The sequence below is a fragment of the Coffea arabica genome, chromosome 10c (genome assembly GCF_036785885.1).
Source record: "Coffea arabica cultivar ET-39 chromosome 10c, Coffea Arabica ET-39 HiFi, whole genome shotgun sequence".
In the NCBI taxonomy this organism is placed as follows: domain Eukaryota; kingdom Viridiplantae; phylum Streptophyta; class Magnoliopsida; order Gentianales; family Rubiaceae; genus Coffea; species Coffea arabica.
Genome location: NC_092329.1, coordinates 49,250,329 through 49,274,478, shown reverse-complemented (window position 1 = coordinate 49,274,478; position 24,150 = coordinate 49,250,329). Strand labels below are relative to the sequence as shown.

Here is a 24,150-nt window from a genome sequence, read left to right as displayed (position 1 = left end):
AGTCTTACAACTTAAGGTAAATTGCAATGGCTACCCCTGAGTTTTTGGATAAATGGTGATAGCACTTGCGGATTTTTTTAAAATTACTTTTGGCAAGCTGACATTCTATAGTAGCTATGCTCAAATTTAAATGGACACAAGTAGAGCTCTAGAAAAACCCATGAAAGTTATGTAATTAAGCTATAACTCAAGGAAATTAAGTTAAATTAATATAGTACCTTACAAACTTGAATATGTCAGCAGCTTCAAAAGAATAATATACAAATACGATGAGGGAGGGTATGTATGTATACATTGCAATGGTCCCACTTTTCCTCAAATATAAGACTTTCAGTTTGGACTTCATGGCTAGGTGAAAGAAACAGAAGAAGGGAGAAGATGGCCATCCCTAGGCAAGCCATGGAAATAGATTCTGGAGAAAAGCGTCTCAATGAGCTTGGATACAAGCAAGAGCTCAAGAGAGAAATGGTACTCCTAGCTTGCTTATTAACAGCTTTTTTTTAAAAATTTCTGGAATTTTTTAAAAATGAAGTTATATTTTGAGGTGATCAATTGATGACAGTTAATTGTTTTCATGAATTCCTGATGCCTGTTTTTATGGGTTTTTTTTTTTGGACAGAGCCTTTTCAAGACAATGGCAATAACATTCTCTTGCATGGCAGTTTTCACTGGTACACCCTTGTATGGTCAAAGTTTGCTATACGCTGGTCCTGCTCCCTTGTTATGGGGATGGGTGGTTGTCTCCTTCTTCACCTGGTTTGTTGGACTTGCTATGTCTGAAATTTGCTCTTCTTTTCCGGTATGCTTCTTCTTCCTTCTCCTTCCCCTAGTTCTTGGCACTAAATCAAAAATAATAAAATATAAACTTTTTATGACATCCCAAATTTTTCATTAGCTGCGGCCTGTTTCATCCAACAATATAACATACTATTCTTCTTTTTTTTTTTTTTTTTTTCCCAATTGGAAATTCCAATCCATAGACCACTGGCTCGCTCTACTTCTGGGCTGCACATCTGGCCGGACCACGCTGGGGGCCATTTGCATCATGGTGCTGTGCTTGGCTCGAGACTATTGGTCTTGTTTCTGGCATAGGTGCTCAGGTGCTACTCCATTCTTTAGATACCATCATGTTGCTGAACAAAATTAAATAAATTGGACGTTTTCTTTGAGCAAATAATTGGACATTTGTTTTCTGAAAAGGGATAATCAACAAATTATTGTTGCAACATTTGAATGTTAGTCTTCATTCCACCGTGTACGGATCAACATGTAATACTCTTGCTTCCTAATTTGTTAGTATTGATCTGTGATCTGATCAAAGCCATTATTGGTTAGTTGTAATCTTGTCAAGAAAAAAAGAAATGGTCCATTGCTAATAAACCAAATTATGTACTAAATCTATGTATTCGTGCACGAATTTTGTTCATGGGCAGGCATATTCTGGAGCACAAGCATTGCAAATAATCATTCTTTTGTCCAGTGGAACAAACAAGGGTGGAGGATACTTTGCTCCTAAAAGTGTATTCCTGGGCATATATGTATTCTTCATCCTCGTATGGGCAGTACTCAATTCCTTTGCTCTCAAAGTAATTGCCTACCTCAACATAATCTCTATTTGGTGGCAGGTACACGGTTCTTGTCTAACAATAAAGCTATTAGTATTACTCTTGTTATTATTATACTCAAGAACTGTAGCCCTCCAGAATTTATCCAACATTATGGCATATTGTAAGGATTGTCACAATGATTTATTGACTTCAAGAATCCACATTGCAGCTTAAAAATGAAAAATTTTCAAGTACTAATTACTTACCTATTAGTCAAAATAAAATCAACCATGTAACGGACTAATTAGGTATACAGACCTGGCTAGATCAAAAAGGTGCTCTGACACCACCTTTAAATTTTTTTTTTCACTACAGGTGAGATTTGAACCCCTGACCTGTAGCCCAAAGAGGGACTTAAATCCCTTTTTGGTGGCCATTGAGCGAAAGCTCAGTGGTTCAGTCTGGTTTAATTACATGACGAAATGTAATTGATCATCCCAAATTTATCTCACTTCATTTGCATTCATAAGCTAAAAAGTTCAAGAACATAAAGCGCAACTACATTCATTATTTGTGAGAAATAGAACCACACTAGCTTATAATAGATGAGCAAACCACCAAAAGTGCTCGAAACCGTGGAGACAGAAAGTGAAATTAACCACGGATTTCCGTAAAAGAAGTGAGAATAACAAGATTTTAATGGTTGACAAAGAAAAAGAAAATTGAATACTCAAGAATTTGTCACAATTAGCTAGTGAGTGTTTATGCTTCTTGTAATATGCAGGTGATTGGTGGTTTAGTGGTGATTATAATGCTTCCTCTAGTGGCACAGACAAGACAACCAGCATCTTATGTGTTTTCTCATTTTGAGTTGTCATCTGATTCAACTGGAATAGGTAGTGCGCCCTATGCAGTTATAATGGCTGTGCTTCTGAGCCATTATTGTTTATATGGCTATGATGCTGCTGCTCACTTGACTGAAGAAACAAAAGGAGCTGATCGAACTGGACCTTTTGCCATTCTTTCTTGCATTGGTATCATTACAGTTTTTGGTTGGGCATATAATGTTGCTCTTACCTTCAGCATCCAGGTACTCAAATAGTAGCTGAAAATGATCAGAATTTGCTTTTATTAAATCTTCATAAATTTGGTGATACATGAGACTGAAATTCTCAATCTCTATCTCTATTTCTATATTTTTCTTTTCAGGATTTTTCTTACCTATATGATCCAAAAAATGAGACTGCTGGAGCACTGGTACCAGCCCAGATAATTTATGATGCATTCCATGGAAGATATCACAATGTTACTGGTGCAATAGTGTTTCTCTGGATTATATGGGGTTCTTTCTTCTTCTGTGGCCTCTCAGTGACAACTAGTGCTGCAAGAGTTGTCAGTATCTTCCATCTATTCTCCTAATTCCACTAAATCTTTTACTATGGCTTGCCTGCATGTTCATTTAAATGCGCACAGCAATTCAAAACAATCTACTCAATAGTGTTTAGGCTAAGCTCATGCACCTGATTTTCTTAGTACAAGTCAGAACCATTTTCAATCCTCGAGTCTACGTCTAGGTTGTAGTAAAAGACATAAACCATAGCAAAGAATCCAAAGATATGGCAAAAACTGCACATACAGGCAAACATCTAAAACCGATGGTGTAAATGAAAACTGTCATCAATCCTCGTAATAAGGATGCAGATGTTTCCCTAACACCAGAGGCTCTTTTTTATACCAGTTTGACATACATTTGCACGTCATTTCCAATATCTTGATGTACAGTTGCTTCTTTGGCCCTAGATATATGCGCTTTCAAGGGATGAAGGAATTCCATTTTCACGAGTTTGGGTAAAACTCCACCCGCAGCATAAGGTTCCAGTAAATGCGGTGTGGCTTTCTGCAGCCATAGCTATCCTTCTTGGACTCCCCATCCTCAAGCTTAACGTCATCTTCAGCGCTATAATTTCCATTAGCACGGTTGGCTGGGTGGGTAGTTATGCTGTCCCCATCTTCGCAAGATTGGTAATGGCTGAGGAGAAATTCAAACCAGGACCCTTCTATATGGGCAGAGCAGGAAAGGTGGTGTACTTGGTAGCCTTCTTGTGGATATGCTACACCTGCTCAGTCTTCCTATTGCCAACTCTCTATCCCATTACATGGAGTACTTTCAACTATGCTCCCGCTGCTCTCTTTGTAGCCTTGACATTGATAATGCTGTGGTGGGCTTTGGACGCCAGGAAATGGTTCAAGGGACCTGTAAGAAACATTGACAAGCAGAATGGAGATGTTTAGAGTTTACATTATTATGTTATTTTTTGAATTCTTCTCATTGGCAGAAGGCAGTAGAGTAAAGTTCAAGTAAATTTTTTTACCTCCTGAAAGATATATTGTTATTCATGAAAGGAATCTAATGCATAGAAAAAAGAGATAACTTAATGTTAATTTCATTGCAAAAGGTAATGTAGTCAAGCCCCCAAAGTTCCACGCTTCGTTCAGTAAAGGTTCTGTTCACCTTAAAGCTGGATAACATTTTATCAATTAGGATTAGAATATTGTCAGATAATAACAGTGGACGGCAAAGGAAGAATTTTAAGCCTCAGGAGAGAATATAAACGGGAAAATCACCCCCATATCCCAGGTGCTCCACGTTTTAGTGTAGCAGTCATAACATAGCCACAGAGACCTTTATAAACCACAACGGAGCAGATAGTTATTTAACCATAACAGAGGCTGCCATGTAGCTCAATCCATCTCTCAAACAGGAAGCGGCTCTGAGGGCTTTTTGTTCTTTTCCGAAAGGAAGCAAACCAAAGTGGAGGTAAAGAGATTCACATAGTTCAGGCAATTAGATGCTGACAAACCATTTGACACGTGACAAAAAACATCATTAAAGTAACCCACCAAACATCCCAGCTTTAAAGATATCCATTTTTCATTACTTAAGTGAAATTATAAGATGGTTATACGTCGCCCATAAAGAAAAGCTATTTCAACAGAAAGAAAGCAATTGATTATCTGATGCAGTTCAATCCTAAATGTTGGCAATTGAAGAAATCTAACATGAAACCAAGTTTTTAAACTATGTCATAATCCATCTCGACTCCCAGAAATGTGACACCAATCAGATTTCGGTCATCCCAGGCATCAGTCTGAGAAGATGAAAAACAAAACCAGTGCCTTTCTGGAATCATTTATCCACTTCTCAAATTGAAGTAACAATTGGAGACACAAGAAGTTGAAACCAAGACCCAAACAAAGCAAGAGGAAGCATACAGAGAGTGAAAAAAATACCAGCAACAATATTGTTTACCTATACAAGTTGTATAGCATTTATAAACAACTATGAAAAAGAAGGCAATTTAAATAAGGAAATGAGGGAAAATTAACCTGTCAAATCAGTAAGATTGACATCTTTTAATTTATACATATAATTCTTCGGACTCCATTGGAGATGACCAGTAATGTATGAGTGACTCTACAGTTAACCTTCTTGTAGCACTGAGCATCGAAATGAAGAATCGACAACCATCAATTTTGTACTCTTCAAGTGGATTTCTGTGCCCAAAACTCCGGACATTCACCTGCAAGCAAGGCAACTAATAAGAGCATTGTCTGAAGGAAACAAAAAAAAAATGTCAAATCAACAGGAAAGTAGCTTACCGCTGAACTGAGCCTATTCATGTTTACAAGATGATCCCTCCAGAAACAATCTAAAGTTTTAACAAGAACTGCCCTCTGTAAACCAGGAAATAAGTACCATTGATTTCAAAGGAGCAATAACAAAGATCAAAAGTCATTCCAAAATATTAACAGTCGGAAGAGTTCATAAAAATCACTTTTCTTTATTCAGATTGTGGTACAGAATCATGAATGGAGCAGCATAGCCTAATTTTCTCTTTAAAAGTCCATGAGTTCACGAATGGATATTGCATATCACAATGAATTGGGTCAGATCAAGATTTTAGCTCCTCAGGACTCAAAAATTTCGACAACTTCCTCTAATCCATATTATCGATTTTCAGTCATGAATTAACTAAGCCAGGACACATTCTAATTGGTTGATTTTGCGAACAAGATTTCTCATAGAAAACAGGATTTCAATTTTGTTTGCAATGTGTAAAATAATGAGATTACCTCTATTTCCTTAATGTACATAGCATCATAACCAGATGCTTGAATGACTTTCAAGTATGAAGCAATCATGAAATCTCCAAGGTACTTGCGAAGAAGATTTGCAGTCGCCCGATACTTCCCATCTCTGGTCATTATACATACATAATAGTAGTAATGATTACGTTCCATCCAAAAATTGAGGTCTTAAAAACTTAAATACAAAGAGGCATTAAGATTTACGGTGTTGAATCATCAGTGCATATAGCAAGCCAACGTCTCAATGAAGAGCTCTTTGCACGGATTCCCCTAAAAGAATTAGGAGGTTTGGGCAGATTTGGAAGGTGAAAGTCATTGATATTCACAGAATTCAATTCATGAAGTTGAGAGAGTGATTTCCCAAAACTTTCTTCCGTAATCCCTGCAAAACAGTCTACAATGTTCCCAAGCAAATGGAGAATCAGTTCATGAGTAACTGGCACCATATCTAATTCGACAAATAATTTGAAAATTATGAAAGTACCATTCAATAACTCCTCTGCTATGTCATTATACTCCTTTAAAAGCTTACCCAAAGACCAGCAGCTTGGGTGCTACAAAATTCACAAGCAAAGAGGAGATGCATAAACAAATAAATAGACAAATTGACTCGTAACATTATCAATTATAAAGAAAATAGTGGATCTCAGATATTTTACTACCTTAAGAGGATTAACATTTTTAAAGACAATTTCATCCACCACTGCTTGCATGTATCTGGTAGACACATTGTCATTAGAAAAGAAACACAGCAGACAACCAGTTGATCAACATCAGACAAACCAAATTTAAAAAAGCAAGTGACCTTGTAATGGAAAACTAACATTCCAACCTAAATCAGGAACCAATTATAACTCAAATCTACAGAACGCATGCAGCTAACCATTTCCGAAGGTCCAAACCCAAATTTAATCTTTAACTTCAAATCCTGAATATCTTAGAAACTGCAGCATTCATACATTTAACTGAATCTCTGTCCGGTCACTCATGCTTAGCTACTACAGAGAAATTAGTAAAGGATTGTTTCTCATCAATGTAAAAAAATAATAAAAATAAGAAAAATAAAAAAGCGAAAAGTGAAAAATATAAGACATACTCTTCTGTAGTTCAAGTCCATAGAGCAGATCTTAGGTTACAGGCTTTCAAGTGCCAAGATACAGTGTTTTCTTATCAATTTCATTTTCCTAGATTTGTCTCTACGATCACTTCTGGATGGACTTTGCTTGTGTTCATTTGCGTATCCAATTTCATAGCACCAATCCAGAAACTTCAGCTTAAAAGCATACATTGACCAGCAAAAGTGTGAAGCAAACCCAACCTGATAGACTTAAATCATTCCATCATGACTGACTGACATTGTCTATGTAGTCAACTGGGAATTCAAATGAGCAAAACCAAAATCAATAAACCAATAGCAAAATGGCCTCCATTGGAAACATCTAGTTTTAGGCATCTCTGTTGCCGCAATATCCTATTGGAGCTCTAACTTACAATATTGGGATCTATAAGCAAAAACCTAGATCATGATATGAAATTTTAGTGTGATATATAACAGGACAAACTGCATTCTATAAGCTAACATGATTAATTATTCGACAATGATATCATTCCAAAGCCCCTTTTTTAAATTAACTTAAAATCATTGCCTGTCCAGCGTAGAGAAAATTATTAGCTGCAAATTAGAAAAGACACCACTACCACCCTTGCTATTCTTGAAAACTCATGGCTTTAAAACAGTTTGCCCCTATCATTAGCTTAGTGGTCCCTGCTTCTGATGTTTTAGTCATCCTTCACTGGCTCCATTGATTATCTGTGCTGCAATGAAAAATCAAAAAGTTTGTAGACTCTTTTACAGCCACGTAACCTATAATAATTATGCCCACCGAGATTTCTTTTTCATATGATTTTCTTCTTTTAGCATCAGAACGAGCCCTGGCAAGAACGTAAATGTGGAAAGCACTAAGATAAGTTCCATAAAGCTTATGATAGTGAGGCACAAACTGGAAAATGTGCTGTGAGGTACTTTCTGAATTGCCTGTCAAGATTGATTGCCGAAGATCATAGACGTGCTTCCTTTGCACCTGTCAAAAAGATAATGCCATTCTTGATTAATTGTTTGTAGATCATTCAACTCTAATTCTCAGAAAATTTGCTTTCTGGGAAAGTTGGAATATGTCACTTATTGCAACCATGCATTTATGGAAAAAATAAGCTTAAAACACTTAAGTTGAAAGCGGTACCAAAACATCACTATTAAGCTCAGATGCTTACCTCTAAAACTTCATCAAACTCGACAAGGCTCTTTCTTATGCCAAAGAAAAACTTCTCAGCATTAATTTGTAGTGCCAAAAGCTGGAGACAATGATTAAACTTCAGATGAGACAGAAAACAATCTATAATATTTATTTAATGTTCTTATATCTACAGAAAAGACAGAAAGCTGGAAAATTTCTATTATTTGTATGCATATTCATGTGGATATATATATCTGTGCGTGCGTGTGTGTGTGTGTGTCTATTGATGTGTATACGCATACACAGAAAAGCACAGATAAATGGGCAAGAATAAAGTATACCTGCTTAACAATTGTGTCACCTTCAATAGGGATATCCTCATCATTTGTAATCCTAGAGATAAGTCTCACTGCCCATTCTGTGTCAAAGTTGAACTTCTTAAACATTTCATCCTGCAAGCTGTAGTATGAAGTGACACCTTAGACTGAGGTACTTCAAACAACTGGAGAGTTGATACAAGCAAGCTGTGCAGTCAAATACTTTTTATCTCAGACCCAACTAGGTGGGTTGTAGTAAAATTTTTTAAAACAATCTGGAAATCTTCAAATTTTAAATCTAGAATCCTTAAGAAGGTAAGTTGGCCCAATGAACACATACAGCCCCATGAACCTTTGAGGTCATATTAACGATCTCAGCCACAACCCACTAGCCAATTATAGCAACATCAATAAAAGACAGAAACTAAACTGGTATTCATGTCTCCCGGTAAAAGCTCAAATCAGCCGAAACTGGTTTTCTTGCAGTATGCAATAATTGCATATGGGTAAGACAATTAAACAGTCGTAAAAAGTGCAAGACCAATTTGCCTTACCATTTTGGGCATGGGAAGCAGGATGAGAGAGCCACACACACACACACACACACACATAAAGCAAGGATTTTAAACTCTCAACTTTGTCATCGCATAGTAACACGAGAGTTAGCTTCAGTGTCATCCGATACATTTTGGAGATCCTTTGTATCAATTAGTTACTAAATGATCGTTCTTTTATATCACAAAAGCTAATACATGTCACAACTCACTATGCTTGGTTCACTTGACTAACTGGTTTTTGGTTTGTGCTTCTTAAGTTTCACAGAAAAGTTTTGATGGTTATTTTAAGAAGACCAAGAGATATTGATGGTGATCTTGATTAACAACCTTCCAAAAAAAAATAGCAAGGGTGATCCCAACCAAGAAGGAAGTCTCTGAAATTTCAGAAAAGTAGAGGAGAGATCCATCTTACAATAGAATGGATAGTGGTCAGAGGTCAGTGATATTCACTCTCAATATTCGCACCTGATTTAATAGCCTCAATGTTTCTTAACCACGTATCCTAGACATGGTCATATAAACAGCATGAGCTATTAAATGCTGAACTTTAGATCTTGAATGAGGAACTACGCAGCTTCATTCTACCATCCTAAATATATCTGAAAAAGGTCATATAAATTCCAAATGCTTGAAATTATATCCTAGCACATTTATAGTTTTATCCCACTTCAATTTTGTTGAAATCCTGTTTTAATAGAGGGAAAGTTATGTGGGAAAGTGAAATACAAGAAAGCAAACTAAAGGAAAGCAAAAGTCACTTTCCAGTCCGTGTTAGCTTAATAATATAAAATATCAGAGAAACTGGGAAGCTAGTGATCATCAGTGGTAGTAATTCAAATTGTTGTGTCTAAGTAACTATTTTCCTTCAAAATCCTGCAGATGTTGTGGAGCTGTAAACAAACTGATCTGTTTGTGAGCTTGGTTCGACCCCACTCGTTCATTAAACTTAACAAGTTGAGCTTGAACATTAAATTGGGCTCATATAATACACGAACTGAGCTCAGCTTGGCTCGCTCAGTGATATTCACTCTCAATATTCGCACCTGATTTAATAGCCTCAATGTTTCTTAACCACGTATCCTAGACATGGTCATATAAACAGCATGAGCTATTAAATGCTGAACTTTAGATCTTGAATGAGGAACTACGCAGCTTCATTCTACCATCCTAAATATATCTGAAAAAGGTCATATAAATTCCAAATGCTTGAAATTATATCCTAGCACATTTATAGTTTTATCCCACTTCAATTTTGTTGAAATCCTGTTTTAATAGAGGGAAAGTTATGTGGGAAAGTGAAATACAAGAAAGCAAACTTACAAGAAAGCAAACTAAAGGAAAGCAAAAGTCACTTTCCAGTCCGTGTTAGCTTAATAATATAAAATATCAGAGAAACTGGGAAGCTAGTGATCATCAGTGGTAGTAATTCAAATTGTTGTGTCTAAGTAACTATTTTCCTTCAAAATCCTGCAGATGTTGTGGAGCTGTAAACAAACTGATCTGTTTGTGAGCTTGGTTCGACCCCACTCGTTCATTAAACTTAACAAGTTGAGCTTGAACATTAAATTGGGCTCATATAATACACGAACTGAGCTCAGCTTGGCTCGCAAACAGCTCGTTTATACTTTGTTGGAGCTAGTATGTCTAATATTCCTTGGTGATTATGTACATTTAGCTTGTCTTGACTCTTAAGAATATGCATTGTAAGGTATTTGGGCACCTTCTTGTACTTGGTGAAATTTTGCTTATTTAGTAGGTCAACTAAATAGGTTAAATTTGGTGGATTGCAGGTTTGTATAGTATTTTCAAGCTCATTTAAGCTTTTCCGAGCTCAAGCTTGGTTCGTTTGTGTTAAAAGAGTCAAGCTCAAACTCGGGATTTTCTTTAGAGTCAAGCTCAAGTTCGAGCTCAAACACAATTTTAGGCTCATTAAATAACTGAGTCGAGCTCAAACACAATTTTAGGCTAATTTTAGCTCAAAAGCCAGATACTTGGCTCAGCTCATTTATAGCTCCAAAATCTTGCAGGACACAAGAAGCAGAAAAATGCAAGAAAAGTTTCTATAACTTTCCTGCTAACTAAACACGCAAAAAAACAACGAACTTTCCTTCAATTTCCCACATTTTGCCTTGCAACCAAAAACTTTGTAGACATTTGTGCCTTAACACTTCATGCACTGTCCCTTCTTTGTGGAGTTTTCTGTCTTCTTTGTGCCTTAATTCTTGTATACATGTCATTTGTGCATCAAATTTCTTCTTTGTTTTCATCAAGCAATAGCTATAATCAGTGCAAGCATGAGAGTAACAATTCAGTATTACCTAACCATGAAACGTGTTGATCCTGGATCCCCTTGTCTGCCTGCTCTACCACGAAGCTGTAGGAAAGAAATCACCTTCTTAGCTAAAGTTTTAAGCACCTAACAGAGGAGAAAAGTACTCCTAGACGAATTTATGCAAAGGAAAATCAAACAATCAATGCCGTGATGATTTATTAGACATGTAATTATCAAATCCAACGAAGAAAGAGGGGCATATAGTTCATCAGTACAGCAATTCCTAAATTGTCATGCATGAGCAAATCCTGACATCAAGGGCTGCATCTCAAAGTTTTAGCATCACTTTGCAAGTTCCATAGGAATAAATACCAACTAAAGGTCTAGAAACAGCAGTATAAATTCTGAAGCCCTCATACAGAACCAACATAAAAAAAAACAATTAGTTGAGAGTCTTCTTCCAAAGGAAGGACTGAAGATGAATGAACCAGTTATTTGTTCTCTACTTATTCAGCAAACAAGGCTTCTTACCAAACCAGAAAAAAGACCATGAACAGATTCAAAAACAAAGAAAGTAGTTGCATTAGCTTTTCGAGCAAAGCACCCAAGCTATTGAGAGAAGGCAAACCATCAATGCAACATAAAAAGTGTACTAATGGAATTTGCTGGAACTAATTTTAAATTAATCTGGCTGTAAGAAAATTCAAAATTCAAGAAAACAAAAAGCCAACTGTTATAAAGGGCAATATGGCATGGGCAATATGCCTAAATGTGCAAGTTGAATATAGTGAGTCTTCTGTACAAAACTTAAGAATATATGCATGAATTAGATAATAATTTTTATTACTGGTAACTAATTAAGCCCTTTGTATTCTTCTTAAAACTCCAGTCGAATTAGCATGCTTACCTGATTATCGATTCTTCTTGATTCGTGTAAAGATGTCCCAATGACATGTAAGCCCCCAAGCCTTTTGACTTCTAGTCCTTCACTCAAACAATGAATTTCACAATCTCGAAGAACCGATTGATAAGTAAGAGCTATCGATGGGCCAAGAGGATACATCTCTGATTGTTCATCAACAAGCCTTTGGAGCTCTCTTGAGTCCAAACACTGACTTAACTCAATAGAATCAGAAATCATTGACTTTGCTTCCTGATAAGTGCATCTACCCTGACTTTTGCCAACATATTTAGCTGTGCACTCATCCAGAACAAACAAAACTTTATGAATTACAAATGTATAAAATAAAGACAACAGACAACTGTTTCTGAACTATGCAGACTAAGATGGAACAGCAGTTAAAGATCTTAGAAAGAGGAAACCAACCCATCAGAGCTGTCTTAGCCAACAAAGCAAGTGATGATGGTCCAATTTTCATTTTTGACAAGACCTACAGGAACAATAAGAGAATCTAATACATCAGCCTCTTGGCCTTGCCTACCCACCTTCCAGCTGACTCATCCAAACCTCCTAGTGGATGAAGCCTCATCCACAAGGTTACTCTCAAATACCAGTTCCTAGCAGAACTAAGAAAGTTGCTTTTCTTTGTTAAGTAAAAGTAAACAACTTGCCTTTTCTGAGCTTGGCTCTCCATATACTTCAACATCAGGAGCATCTTTTGTCAGGAAAGAAAGCAAGCTATCTTCAAGTACTTCTTTTGCAAGCATCTTTAAAAAGTCCAAGAAATCCTCCCATCATAAGAATGAAACAGAATAGAAGAGTTCTCAAAACCAATAAATCTTTTTCACAATTCACCATCCAAGGAAACAAAAAGCAATGAGTTCACCACCAACCCTTCCTTCATGCACCAACTATAACAAATAATCTTATGACCCCAAATCCCCAGCTTGACTTTGATTTGCTAAGAAGAAGCATAAACTATCTAAAGATACCTGCCTTTGGGTTTCCTCCCAGGATTATGTCAGTTCCCCTACCAGCCATATTTGTAGATATGGTTATTGCATATTTTCTCCCAGCCTGGGCCACAATTTGAGCTTCCCTAGCAGCATACTGCAAAGTGATAGAACATGAAGTCAAATCCTATTAAAAACTAAAGATTAACGAATAGGCAAATCCTATTAGAAAAAGGAAATCAAAGCCGTAATAGAGCTGAATAACTTGAAAGAAAATCCAGCGAGTCACTAACTAATACACCTTTGGTCGCGCATTGAGAACATTGTGTGGAATTTTCCTTGCCTTCAGCAAAGAAGAAAGATATTCAGAATTCTCAACACTGTAATACAAAAGCATAAGCATATAAGATCACAGATGTTGGCCTTCAAAAGATTCACTATAAAAAATTTGGATGATGAATGGAGAATTTGTTAAGAACTAAAAATGGAAGTAAACCAGCATCTCACTTGAGAATATCAAAGAACAATACGTATCATGGCTACACAAAGATCCAAAAGAATGCATGAAGTTGGTGAGAGGATAGGGCATAACATACCCATAAATTATTACTTAAACAGGATCGTGCTCCATATACTGGCTTCCTACATTCTACTTTTAACAACACCGTTTTCTAATGACCAAAAGAAATGTGTTCATAAGAACTGCATCCAAATCAAAGCATTGGGCATGGTATAACAAAAAAGAACAATATAAGAACTGTCAAATGCTAAATGTAAAGGTCAGAGGAAACAAGGAAGCATTCCTTAAGGCCAATAAAAATGGTTTAGACACATTAGTCACCAACTTCAAATGAATAACATAAAAAATCAATAAGATTCATTAAAAATGAAGAACAACACATCCTACAAAACTAATTTTTCACAACAATGGCTGAAAGATAATGTCAGTCATCTTTTAAGTCTAACCAAACTTTAAATCTGACACCTTAGAAAGCAAACAATTTAAAAATGTCACTTGATGCTATAAATATAAAAACATCACTTGCTACATATGACTGTGAAAGCAAACATACTTTTAAGTCATGATGCTCATAGTCAGTTTAAATCTCTTACTACCTACAATCTTCAAGTTCATTAAGTAGCTTCCATTATTATTATTCCTTCCCCACCGTCCTACATAACCAGTGATGGTGGGAAGAAGGTACTCCATTCTTAAGGGGAAGTACAAGATATTAATAAGATAAAATAAACAGGGAGGGTAGACCTTGTAATCACTTCTGATATCAAGATAAACTGACTACTAAATATCAAAATCCAACTCTAAGTGTTAGGGCCATGACATGCACAATTTTGTGTAATTTATGCTACAAGAGGTAGCCATTGATGTTGCATGAAGGCAATGGTTAGGAGACACAGAAAAGCAACACAGAAGACTGATCTGTTGACAAATGAGGCATGGGTTTACAAATATTTATAATCTATGAGTTAAACTGTAGTAAAAGATGAAAGAGGCACGGATGAGAGTTAGACATAGGGGGCAGAAAGAGAGTCAAGTGTAGCACTTGCTGTAGACTTAGTGTATTTGTACCAATTTTGAGATACATAGATGAGCATTCAAGTACAAACTCATGTTCAATCAAACTAATAATTAAGCTAAACACGACGGTTGTGCTAGATTAATTTACTAATAGAACAAGCTTGAATGATAGCTGTTCATGAAAGCCCCGGAAAGTTTACAGCATAAATGTTTCATAACAAATTTGTCTGTCTGTTCTGATATGATATGAAAAGGAAATTTGGCGTCAACCCACGTCAGATGTTCTCTGTATAGATTTCTAGAGCAGAGAAGACCAGAAATTGTTTGAATTTGAGGTTAATCTGTCTGCCAATGCGCTGAAGAACGCCAGAAGTTTCTTTGAAAAAAATCTACTTTTAGTTCTTTTACTCAGGCCCAATTAGGCTTTCACAGGACGAAACCATGTGTGAATAAAATAGTTACAAAAGAAGCCTACCAGAAAAGCAGGAAATTGCAGGGAGGGAATTAATTAAAAGATGATCGAGCGAATAGACATGAAAAGAATACTGCTGTAAAAGTACCTAGTAGTCCCAACTAAAACAGGACGACCCAGTCCAAACATGTACTCAACTTCTTCACGAACATATTCCCATTTTCCTCGTGCAGTCTGAAACCATGTATATCTCAAGCAATAATCAAGACAAATAGACAGACTACTTCTGTTACTGAAGGAACAACTTACTTAACAAAAATCAATTTAAAAACAGTTGGTATCTTACAGCAAAAGCTTGAATTGGTAAATCTAGTCGAATATTTGGCAGATTCGTTGGCACCTCAATAACTGGCATTTGAAACATTTTCAAAAATTCTTTCTCCTGCAACAAATGAGAGGAAATTTTACATGGTATCACAAAAGCAACTGAACACTACAAATGAAACCCCAATTCCTTCTACCTCAGTTTTTGCTGTCCCAGTCATCCCTGAGAGCTTTGGATACAACTTAAATAGTGACTGATATGTGATTTGTGCTACAACCACTGAATCAGCCTATCAAACATTCAACATCAACAGTAGGATAAGTTACACGTATGTGATCATAAGCCTAATAAGCAAGCAACATTTAGACATCAAGTTACCTGTATCTGGACGCCTTCTTTAGCTTCTACAGCCTGATGAATCCCCTCAGACCATCGTCTTTTCTCTTCTACTCTTCCTGTCAACTGCAGACAAAAAAGCAATGATTGCTTCTATCAGAAATGAATTTAAAAAAAAAAGTTTTAAAAAAAAATCTTTTATGCATCAACATTTTTGTCAAACATATTCTGAAAACTCACACTTCTTCATGGATGATACATTTTATAACTACCAGATAAAAAGTCATTTTGGATGTTATGATGTGTTTTAACTAACATCATTGTGAATGAAGTTCAAATGGGTTTTATTTTAAAAATAATAATAATAATTTTGAGAACAGTTCTACATGAATATAACCTGAAATTTCCTTCAGTTAATACGAGCTAGAATTAACATGGTCTAAGTGTAATTCTTGTAAAACATCATTGATGGTCAAAAAATTAAGCACTCAGGAATAGATTTTGGCTTAAGCTTTAGCTAGCTTCAAATCTTTTCTTACCCTAATCACGATACTACTTCAGTTTGGTAGCACAGCCCAACACAGATCAAAGCTATTGCTTCCAGTATTGGGTTGCTTCTAAACCTATCAGCTAAATCTCCAACTTCCTCCCACCAACCATATTAGCCTGATTGTCATGAGATGTTAACTATTGCATAGAAACTCAGAAAGGGGAGGGGGTGGAAAAAACCTTTCTTATTTGAAACTTCAAGACTGGAAAATTAGGTTACAGTTTTTCCCTAAAATTAAGGTAAAAAAGTAATGCAAAAGCACAATGCTTTCCTAATACGAATTTATAACTGATAATAATTGACCATGACACATTATATTTACCAAAATGTAATGTAAAACAATTGATAGGACTGCATCTCATTATCAAGATGGGCAACTTGAACAACAAATTGAGAAAAATCCTTACAAAAGAACTCATTATCAAAATGGAGCATCCTGTAATTTTCTGGCAAACACTTAGTTATGACACATTTCATCCAGCCTTTCTAGGCAAGATATCTTGTCAAGAAGAATAATACAAGACATGTTTTCTTGTGCACAAAAAAAGGATACATCTATATGAGGTTCAAGCAATCTTAACCTATTGGACAATCCCAGTATTTCAAGTCATGTCCTAGATTCAACTATCTTCTTTCTTATTTTCAGTACAATCAATTACAAATTAGTTTGTACGCATCACTAAAACTTACTCCATGCATAAACTGCAGAAATCTTGAATGAGTAAATCACTAACAGGAACAGCCATTAAAACTATGGATTAACTTTTTATGCATTGACAGTGTAGTGATTTTTTTTACACTAGCAACTTTGGATGTATGCCACATGTGCATGATTTGAATTTCAAATTTGAATTCATATTATGTGGCATGATCTAAACCTGCTAGTGTTAAAAAAAAAAAATTATACAATGACAGTGTATAAAAAGGTTATTCAAACATTATTCCTCAACTTCCTGGATTATGCTCCAGTAACACCTTATTAAGAAGAATCCTCCAACAGCAGTCTATATTATTAGCCATTCTCTACTAACAGAAAGGGGAAGAAGGGAACAAAATTAAAATATATACTAGTACGCTAATAACTGAAACTACAGAGGAGTGACAAATTACAACAAAAAAAAAAGAGAGAAAAGGCAGACACTAATAATACCTCATTTATTATAAGAGCCTTCCCATCCCTAACAATGTATTGAACATCTCGCTTGTAGAACTCTTTGGCTTTCAAAGCATTCATCACAAATCTGAACATTTCATAGCCATATAATGTCAAGATACCTACCCAAGAAGTTATGCATTATGTCAAGAGGTGAAGGAATTAAAGCAACCAAAGAAGCATTGCTAGGCATAAGATAATATGATAACCTACCGAAGGAGTTATGCATTATGTCAAGAGGTGAAGGAATGAAAGCAACCAAAGGGGCATTGCTAGCCAAAAGAAAATGTGATAGGAATTTCCGGATTAACACAATTAAGTTCGTATTGAATTCTTTAATGGGCAAAAGCAGCTTTCCTTCTCTCAAATTCTACCACACCATTGAACTTGGATTTTGACTATCATAATTTTTCTGACAGTCTATTTTTGAACTGACTCCGCAGCTGAACCACAAAGAAGCTTAAATTATAATTAGCCATTCTTAAGATTAACCCCAAAAAAAGAGTTTATAAACAAATTAAGCTTATGAAAATAAAGATGAAATCTAGTTTCCAAAACAAAAATTTTTCAAAGTTAATGCTGGTTTCCAATCAACTTACACCAAATTTCTCACATTTATAGTTTCATTATTGCAAACAAGTAAATTCCAGGAAGAAAGCAAGTACATGCAGCCTAATTTATTCTATTGATCCAGTGATGAGAACAATGATTTCGAAGACAATTGTTTCCTTTATGCTTTAAAAAAACCAATCATAATCAGCACTATAATTTCTGAATTCAAAAGAAAAAAGAATCTAGAATGCTCGTAACTACATTACTAAAACAACAGGCAACAACATAACCAAAATCTAACGTTAACTAACTGCAAGAATCTTCAGTCAAAACTTAGAAGAGAATATTCTTCATAAGCAGAAATGTGAAAAAAAAAAATTATATTACGAAAAGTGTGGACAAAAGGAACACTTTTCAACTCTGTTCTCATCCCAACATGAATCTCAAATCTAAGGATCAACTTATTTGATTTAATAATCTCTAGGGAACAGTCAAGAACCACTGAACAAGATACGAGGTGCTCTCGTCAAGACACAGTCCGGGATTGTGACAATGATTAGTCTGGGACACTTGGTTAGTGCCAGACACACCAAGGAGTTATGACAGATTTTGCCGTTCATTAACTGATGTGAAGAAGCTCAAAACTGCAATTATGGAATTGCAGCACCCAGGATGAGATATTATCTCACTGGCAAAGAATTGTGAGAGATAATTGGTGGCAGTAACACCACACCACCAAGTGACAACAATATGCTCCCAAGGAATGGAACAGAAAATGTGGAAAGGCCACATATGCACTGACAGTTGCAATAGAAGATGAGCAACTGCAAAGGATAAACTGAGTGACATCACCAAGGAACATGGGATCCTAGTAGCCACTTTTTCATAGTGATACCTCACTGAAAGTCAACATTTTCTAAAGTAAAAACTTTATGTAAAGGAATATAAAATTAGATACTGAAAATGAAATTAATGAGACAAAAATGAGAAGAATTATCATCCTCGGCTTAAGACTGGAATTCAAGGATCTTGTTGCAGCAACCCGCGGATGGCCTAAACAACCAACAACAGCACAGCTGGAGAATTTGTTACCATTGAAGAGACTTTGGATGATAAGTTGTCCAAAGTCACCATAAAAGATGAAATTTTCAAACATAAATGTAAAGAATTTAGAGTGGACACGAGTTACATGAAAGAAGAAGATTCTAGCAGCACAAGAGAAAACAGGCACTGAAGGGGTCTGCTGGGATTCACCAAATGCTCTAGATAATTCCAAGGATTCATTTAGATTCATCTCAATTTGTTCAGAAAAGTCCACAAGTTGGCATTAAAAGCAACAAGAATTGCCACTTCAAGCTGTGGCGCAAATGAGAGAGTGATGTAGCATTATCAATGCCACAGTCATAGCTGATTGGGTCCTCCATAAATAGCATTTTGGGAAGGTGAAGCCTCCAAACCATTCAAGAGTTAGAGCTCAAAAGTCAAGTCTTTGGACGTGTGATTCGTAAGCGTCAAACAAGTGTTATATTAGTTGTATGTAGTAGTCTTTTATAATACAAGTTGTACCGTCAATTGCTATTATTTGTTAGTTGGACCTTCCACTTGAGAAAACCAACATCACCTGGCCCAAGGATCATTCTCATCCCATAAATCATTTGTTTCAAGAGCCATCTCAGCTAGCACAATTCCTTCTTCAGTCAGTTCCACAGAATTATCCTTAAGCTCCACGTTATAATGCTGTCAACACAAGAAAATCTTATTCTATCATATAACAGCAAGATCTTAGCGACCCAAAAGAAAACTCTTGGCCTAGCACAAGAAAAAAGGCTAGAAAACTCAACTTACAAGGCCACGTATGAGGAGCTCAGCCACTTTGGCAGCAACTGGATATCGAGCAGCATCCTTATTTGCCTGAAATGCAGAATCACAAAGATTCTATCAACAGATAACTCAACTACCAAAATACCCCAGAAAAAACAATGAAGCAGAGGATTTGGAATGGCACATTCTAATCAAGCAACAAAACAATATCAAAATTACCTCACCACTTATCAACAAAGGATTTCTCCCCTCATCAATGAGCACGGAATCAACTTCATCAACTATTGCAAAATGGAAGGGCTTTGGCCTAAATTGGAGAGAATAAATTCAAATTACCCAATAGAACAGCCAGAAACATCACAGAGTGAAGGTAATCAAGTTTACCATCTCATCACAAGCTGGTCACTGCTACTGGCTAGATTGTCTCGAAGATAATCAAAACCAAGTTCCTGGCAAATGAGTCAAGTGGACAAATAGATGGGGATAGTGGGAATGAAAACTTTTAAAGAAACATGGAAAGAAATGCATTGCTTCAGTCAGCTACATCAATTAACCACTGAAAGTAGCCCAATAAGCAACCATGGCAGCACTAAAGACAATAAGACACAGGGAGGGAAGTATAAAGAATTAGAAGTAATTACTGAATTGTTGGTGTACGTTATGTCGCAGCCATAGTTTGATCTCCTTTCCTCAGCTGTCATCCGTCTCTAAGACATGAAGTGAAAAAGGAAAGAGGCCATAATTTGAAATTAGTTCATATTCAATGATTGCCAAATAAAACAAGTTAAAAATGTTTCTTTTTTCATTTCAGCAACAGCATTAAAACTTGGAAGTTACATGTTTTAGACTAACAAAGGAGCTTGATTATTGAAGCTAGACATCATTCCAAAAACATCTGCTTTTAAAACGAGCAAGTGAAACTAGCCATGATGGAATTGACAACCCAGATTCTTTTCAGAAAATTAAGAGAGAACGCATTGGCAACAATCATGTACTAAAGTATCAGCAATTAATAAAAGCAAAATAAAGGTTGCCCATAAAAATACCCTAGTCAGAATGGTAAAGGATGCAGAGACTTTTTAGATTCAGGAGAATGAGACAGAAATTTGGAAATTACAAAAGAACAGGGGAAAACAAAAAGTGACGAGGAGAAACATGGAGAAGTTGCAGTGAAGTAGAGGAAAAGGTAACCATGACATTGATCAAATAATGCTACTATTTTTGGCTTCCAAAACATCAATTCCAGGTAATTGAAAGTCCTTCACTTGCTGAAACTTGCAGCATTACTTAGATTTATCTGCTCTCAAAATTTCTTCTTATATAGTTTCAGTAAGTTGTCTTTTTTTGTTCTCCATGTCAAGAATATGCCAGATGCATGTCCAGGCTGTCCTGGAGGCAATCAGTTTTGCAGGCTAAAAAGAAGCAACATCCAAACAGATCTTATGTGTCATGGACGAGTCCTATCCATGTGCATATCTCCAAATCCAACATACCAATAAGCCACCATCAAAAACGTGTCTACACTTAATAGGCTGTTTCAAGTTCAAAAGGATAATGAATTTCTAGGGATCCATTTTGCACATTTGTACTTTATGCACATTTCAAGAACTACTGTATACATACTACAAAATCACCACCAACTATTACTTGACTCCTAAATGTTCAGATTTGCATGCATGTAGTGTTTGACAACAAACATTTTAAGATTTTAAGATCAACCTGCATTTAGAATATTCAAATTCAAATGTATTAACTCCAGCATACCCCTAGGTACAGCATATATAGTGTATATAATGCTTAAAACACATACAATTACTTCTAAAGCAATATGCAAATGTGAATGCTCTAAGTGTATTTTTTCCAAAAAAAAAAGAATGCATTAGAATGTTCATATGGACAAGCATGTGTAGATGAGATATGCATATATGCTTTAAGATCGATAGAACCATGCGAGCAACAACATAAACACGTATTTATTTGTTATCAACAATGCTTCATCCATTTTGAAGCAGTAGCTAATGACAAACATTAGCCAAATGCTTGAAAATCAAAAAAAGTTGGAACACATTCAAGCAACCAGCATCTCATCAAAAATATTTTTTGAGAACAAACCTGCATATCAAGACACTCTGACCATCCATTGAAGCATAGGAAAAAAAATTTACAACATTGATGGTAAAGTACAAAATAAAAGACATATTCAAGTTCCGTGATATTTGAGTTTCACTTAATTAATTTCCAGAATAAAGAATTTTAGACTGACACTCAAACCTATTTAACTGTAGCTGTTTGCCATGAAAGGATGCACGATAAAAATAGAATATTTGCGCATTGATAACTTGTGATAAATAATTACTTGGATAAGACCAACAGAAAGACCCAAAAACCGATGAACGCGTCCCATCCACTCTGCATCTCGTTGAGCCAGGTAATCATTAACTGTTACCACTGCCAAAAGAGATAAAAGCAATGATGAAGGTGATAAAAAAAAAATGCACTCGCACAAACAAAACTCAAGCTGTCAATGGTTCTTCTCATCTCCAAGCATGCACAAAATCTCTCAAAAAACATTTTATAACCTTGAAAATTTGCCTATCCATTATTTACTTAGAGTAACTACTGCTGGGAGAAAAAATACCATGAACACCCTCGCCTGTAAGGGCATTGAGATAGGCCGCTAATGTGGACACCAACGTCTTTCCTTCCCCAGTTTTCATCTCTGCAATAGACCCATCATGAAGCACTGCACCACCTATAATCTGCCATTTTAAGAAAAATAGTGATGATTACAGTTACACAGAATCGAAATAATTTATCTAGTACACATCACTATGCATAAAGTTACCACTCCAAGGTTAGACTAGTGAACGTTAATGAAGTACATCCTAGTGCAAGAAAAAACATTAAGGGGCAACAGGTATAGGAAGACCTGAACATCAAAATGCCGCATTCCAAGCTTCCTTTTTGCAGCTTCGCGAACAACGGCAAAAGCTTCTGTTAACCAAAACAAAATTTCCAGTAAAACAAATAAACTGCCAAACGAAGGTTTTCAAAAATTTCAAGACGTGAAGTTAAAAACTAGAAGTACGTCATTAAAGAGATACAGGATCATGTAATTACAAATTAGCTGAAAGATATTGAGATAAAATAAAGTAATATCTGAAAATATTTTATTCTCTTTTGTGTCCAGGAAAATTTGTGAAAAGGGTGCACTTAGTTGCTTGATGCATGAGATGATCGTAATTTTGTTGACTTTTACCCCAAATGTACACTTTTTTCTGTAGATATGCCCAAAACTTTGCCTCCTTTTGTCCAATAGACATCCAAGTACACCCTTTTCAAAAATTTTACTAGGATGTAAACACGAAAAGAGTTAAACAAAACACAATAATGTTTCCAAATTAGACTTGAATGTCATTCGCTCCACGGAAAGTTAGCAAATTGTGAATCTTTTTCAATTCAAAGAATTGAACTTTGTGGCGTAAAATTTCAAGCATCATAAGTAAATTTAATTAACAACTATTCAATTTCATACAAGACATCTTAAACCAAAATTTTGAAAACCTGCTTGAATGTCAGCTAGCGTCTCTCCTTGCTCCAACCGCCGCCGAAACTCCACAGTCTTTGCACTCAGCTACGTAAATCAACAGATAATAAGAACAGTAATAACCACTGTAATTAAACTCGAACACCAAACAGATACTGCAAATGAAAATGACAATAAATCCTGAATTTGATTACAGTAAAAATGAAACCAACCATTTCATCAGAAAGCGCTTGAATTTGAGGCTCGAGGGAGTTTACTGAATCGACAAGGCGGTAATAGTCACCCACTACCCAATAATTCAAGCTGGTTAAGTCACACCATTTCTTTTTAATCTTCCCAATATTTTCCTGTCAATTTTAAAATAAAAAAGCATGTCAATCAACAGGATTCTCAAACTTTCGAGAAGTTTTGATCAGTTATTTCATACCTTGAAAGAAGCATAGATAACAGGAGAAGGAAAGGCATTGGAACGGCCAAGTCCCAAACGAGAAGGAGAATATATAAGGAGGTGAGGGAAAGCAAGGGGTTTTGAGCAGAAGAGAGTTCTAATTTTGGAGCCTCCGCCGCCGCCGCTGCGGTGGTGGTGGAGCTGAATTAGTGGGATTAGAGTGGCGGAGGAGGAGGCTGTTGTGGGCATTTTCTGTGGTGGGGGTTTTTGGTTCGGAGGTTTTAGAATGCTAGTATTTATCACTGAGTTTGAAATTGGAGCTCACGAGCCTTAACGCAGCGTTTGGATTGAAGAAAAGGGAAGGAAAGGATATCACACAACAAGAGGGAATTCTTGCCCAGAGTGCTTTTTTTTTTTTTAAGTTCTCAAACCAAAATTGCAAATATTAGGCTTTTTTCTTATAATCAATTTACATAACCTATGAAAATTACTAGAAACTATATAATTTTTTGGATTAACTTTTTATGTATTGATAGTATAGTGATTTTTTTACATTAATAGTCTTTAATGTATATCACGTGTACATAATTTGAATTTCA

The 24,150-nt window shown here is 35.9% G+C and overlaps 2 protein-coding genes across 2 annotated transcripts; one reads left to right on the top strand and one right to left on the bottom strand.

The window, feature by feature from the left end:
* The first annotated feature begins 314 nt into the window (after positions 1-314).
* Positions 315-3,989, top strand: LOC113723413 (amino-acid permease BAT1 homolog). Its single transcript, XM_027246496.2, has 7 exons — positions 315-468; positions 620-799; positions 981-1,100; positions 1,434-1,625; positions 2,332-2,637; positions 2,757-2,939; positions 3,348-3,989. Exons 1-7 carry the CDS (start codon positions 379-381, stop codon positions 3,837-3,839), a joined length of 1,563 nt encoding a protein of 520 aa, XP_027102297.2. The 5' UTR covers positions 315-378; the 3' UTR covers positions 3,840-3,989.
* Positions 3,048-23,898, bottom strand: LOC113714428 (protein translocase subunit SECA2, chloroplastic). Its single transcript, XM_072069063.1, has 32 exons — positions 23,591-23,898; positions 23,376-23,510; positions 23,181-23,250; positions 22,546-22,610; positions 22,255-22,375; positions 21,973-22,064; positions 20,258-20,323; positions 20,001-20,065; positions 19,836-19,923; positions 19,641-19,706; positions 19,417-19,532; positions 17,241-17,331; positions 15,583-15,666; positions 15,401-15,493; positions 15,226-15,321; positions 15,028-15,113; positions 13,232-13,310; positions 12,974-13,087; positions 12,649-12,744; positions 12,404-12,467; positions 11,984-12,270; positions 11,123-11,178; positions 8,272-8,389; positions 7,968-8,048; positions 7,698-7,777; positions 6,359-6,413; positions 6,181-6,250; positions 5,901-6,090; positions 5,682-5,805; positions 5,208-5,282; positions 4,935-5,128; positions 3,048-3,801 (listed from the first exon to the last, which is right to left on the bottom strand). Exons 1-31 carry the CDS (start codon positions 23,798-23,800, stop codon positions 4,967-4,969), a joined length of 3,195 nt encoding a protein of 1,064 aa, XP_071925164.1. The 5' UTR covers positions 23,801-23,898; the 3' UTR covers positions 3,048-3,801; positions 4,935-4,966.
* Positions 23,899-24,150: the final 252 nt, after the last annotated feature.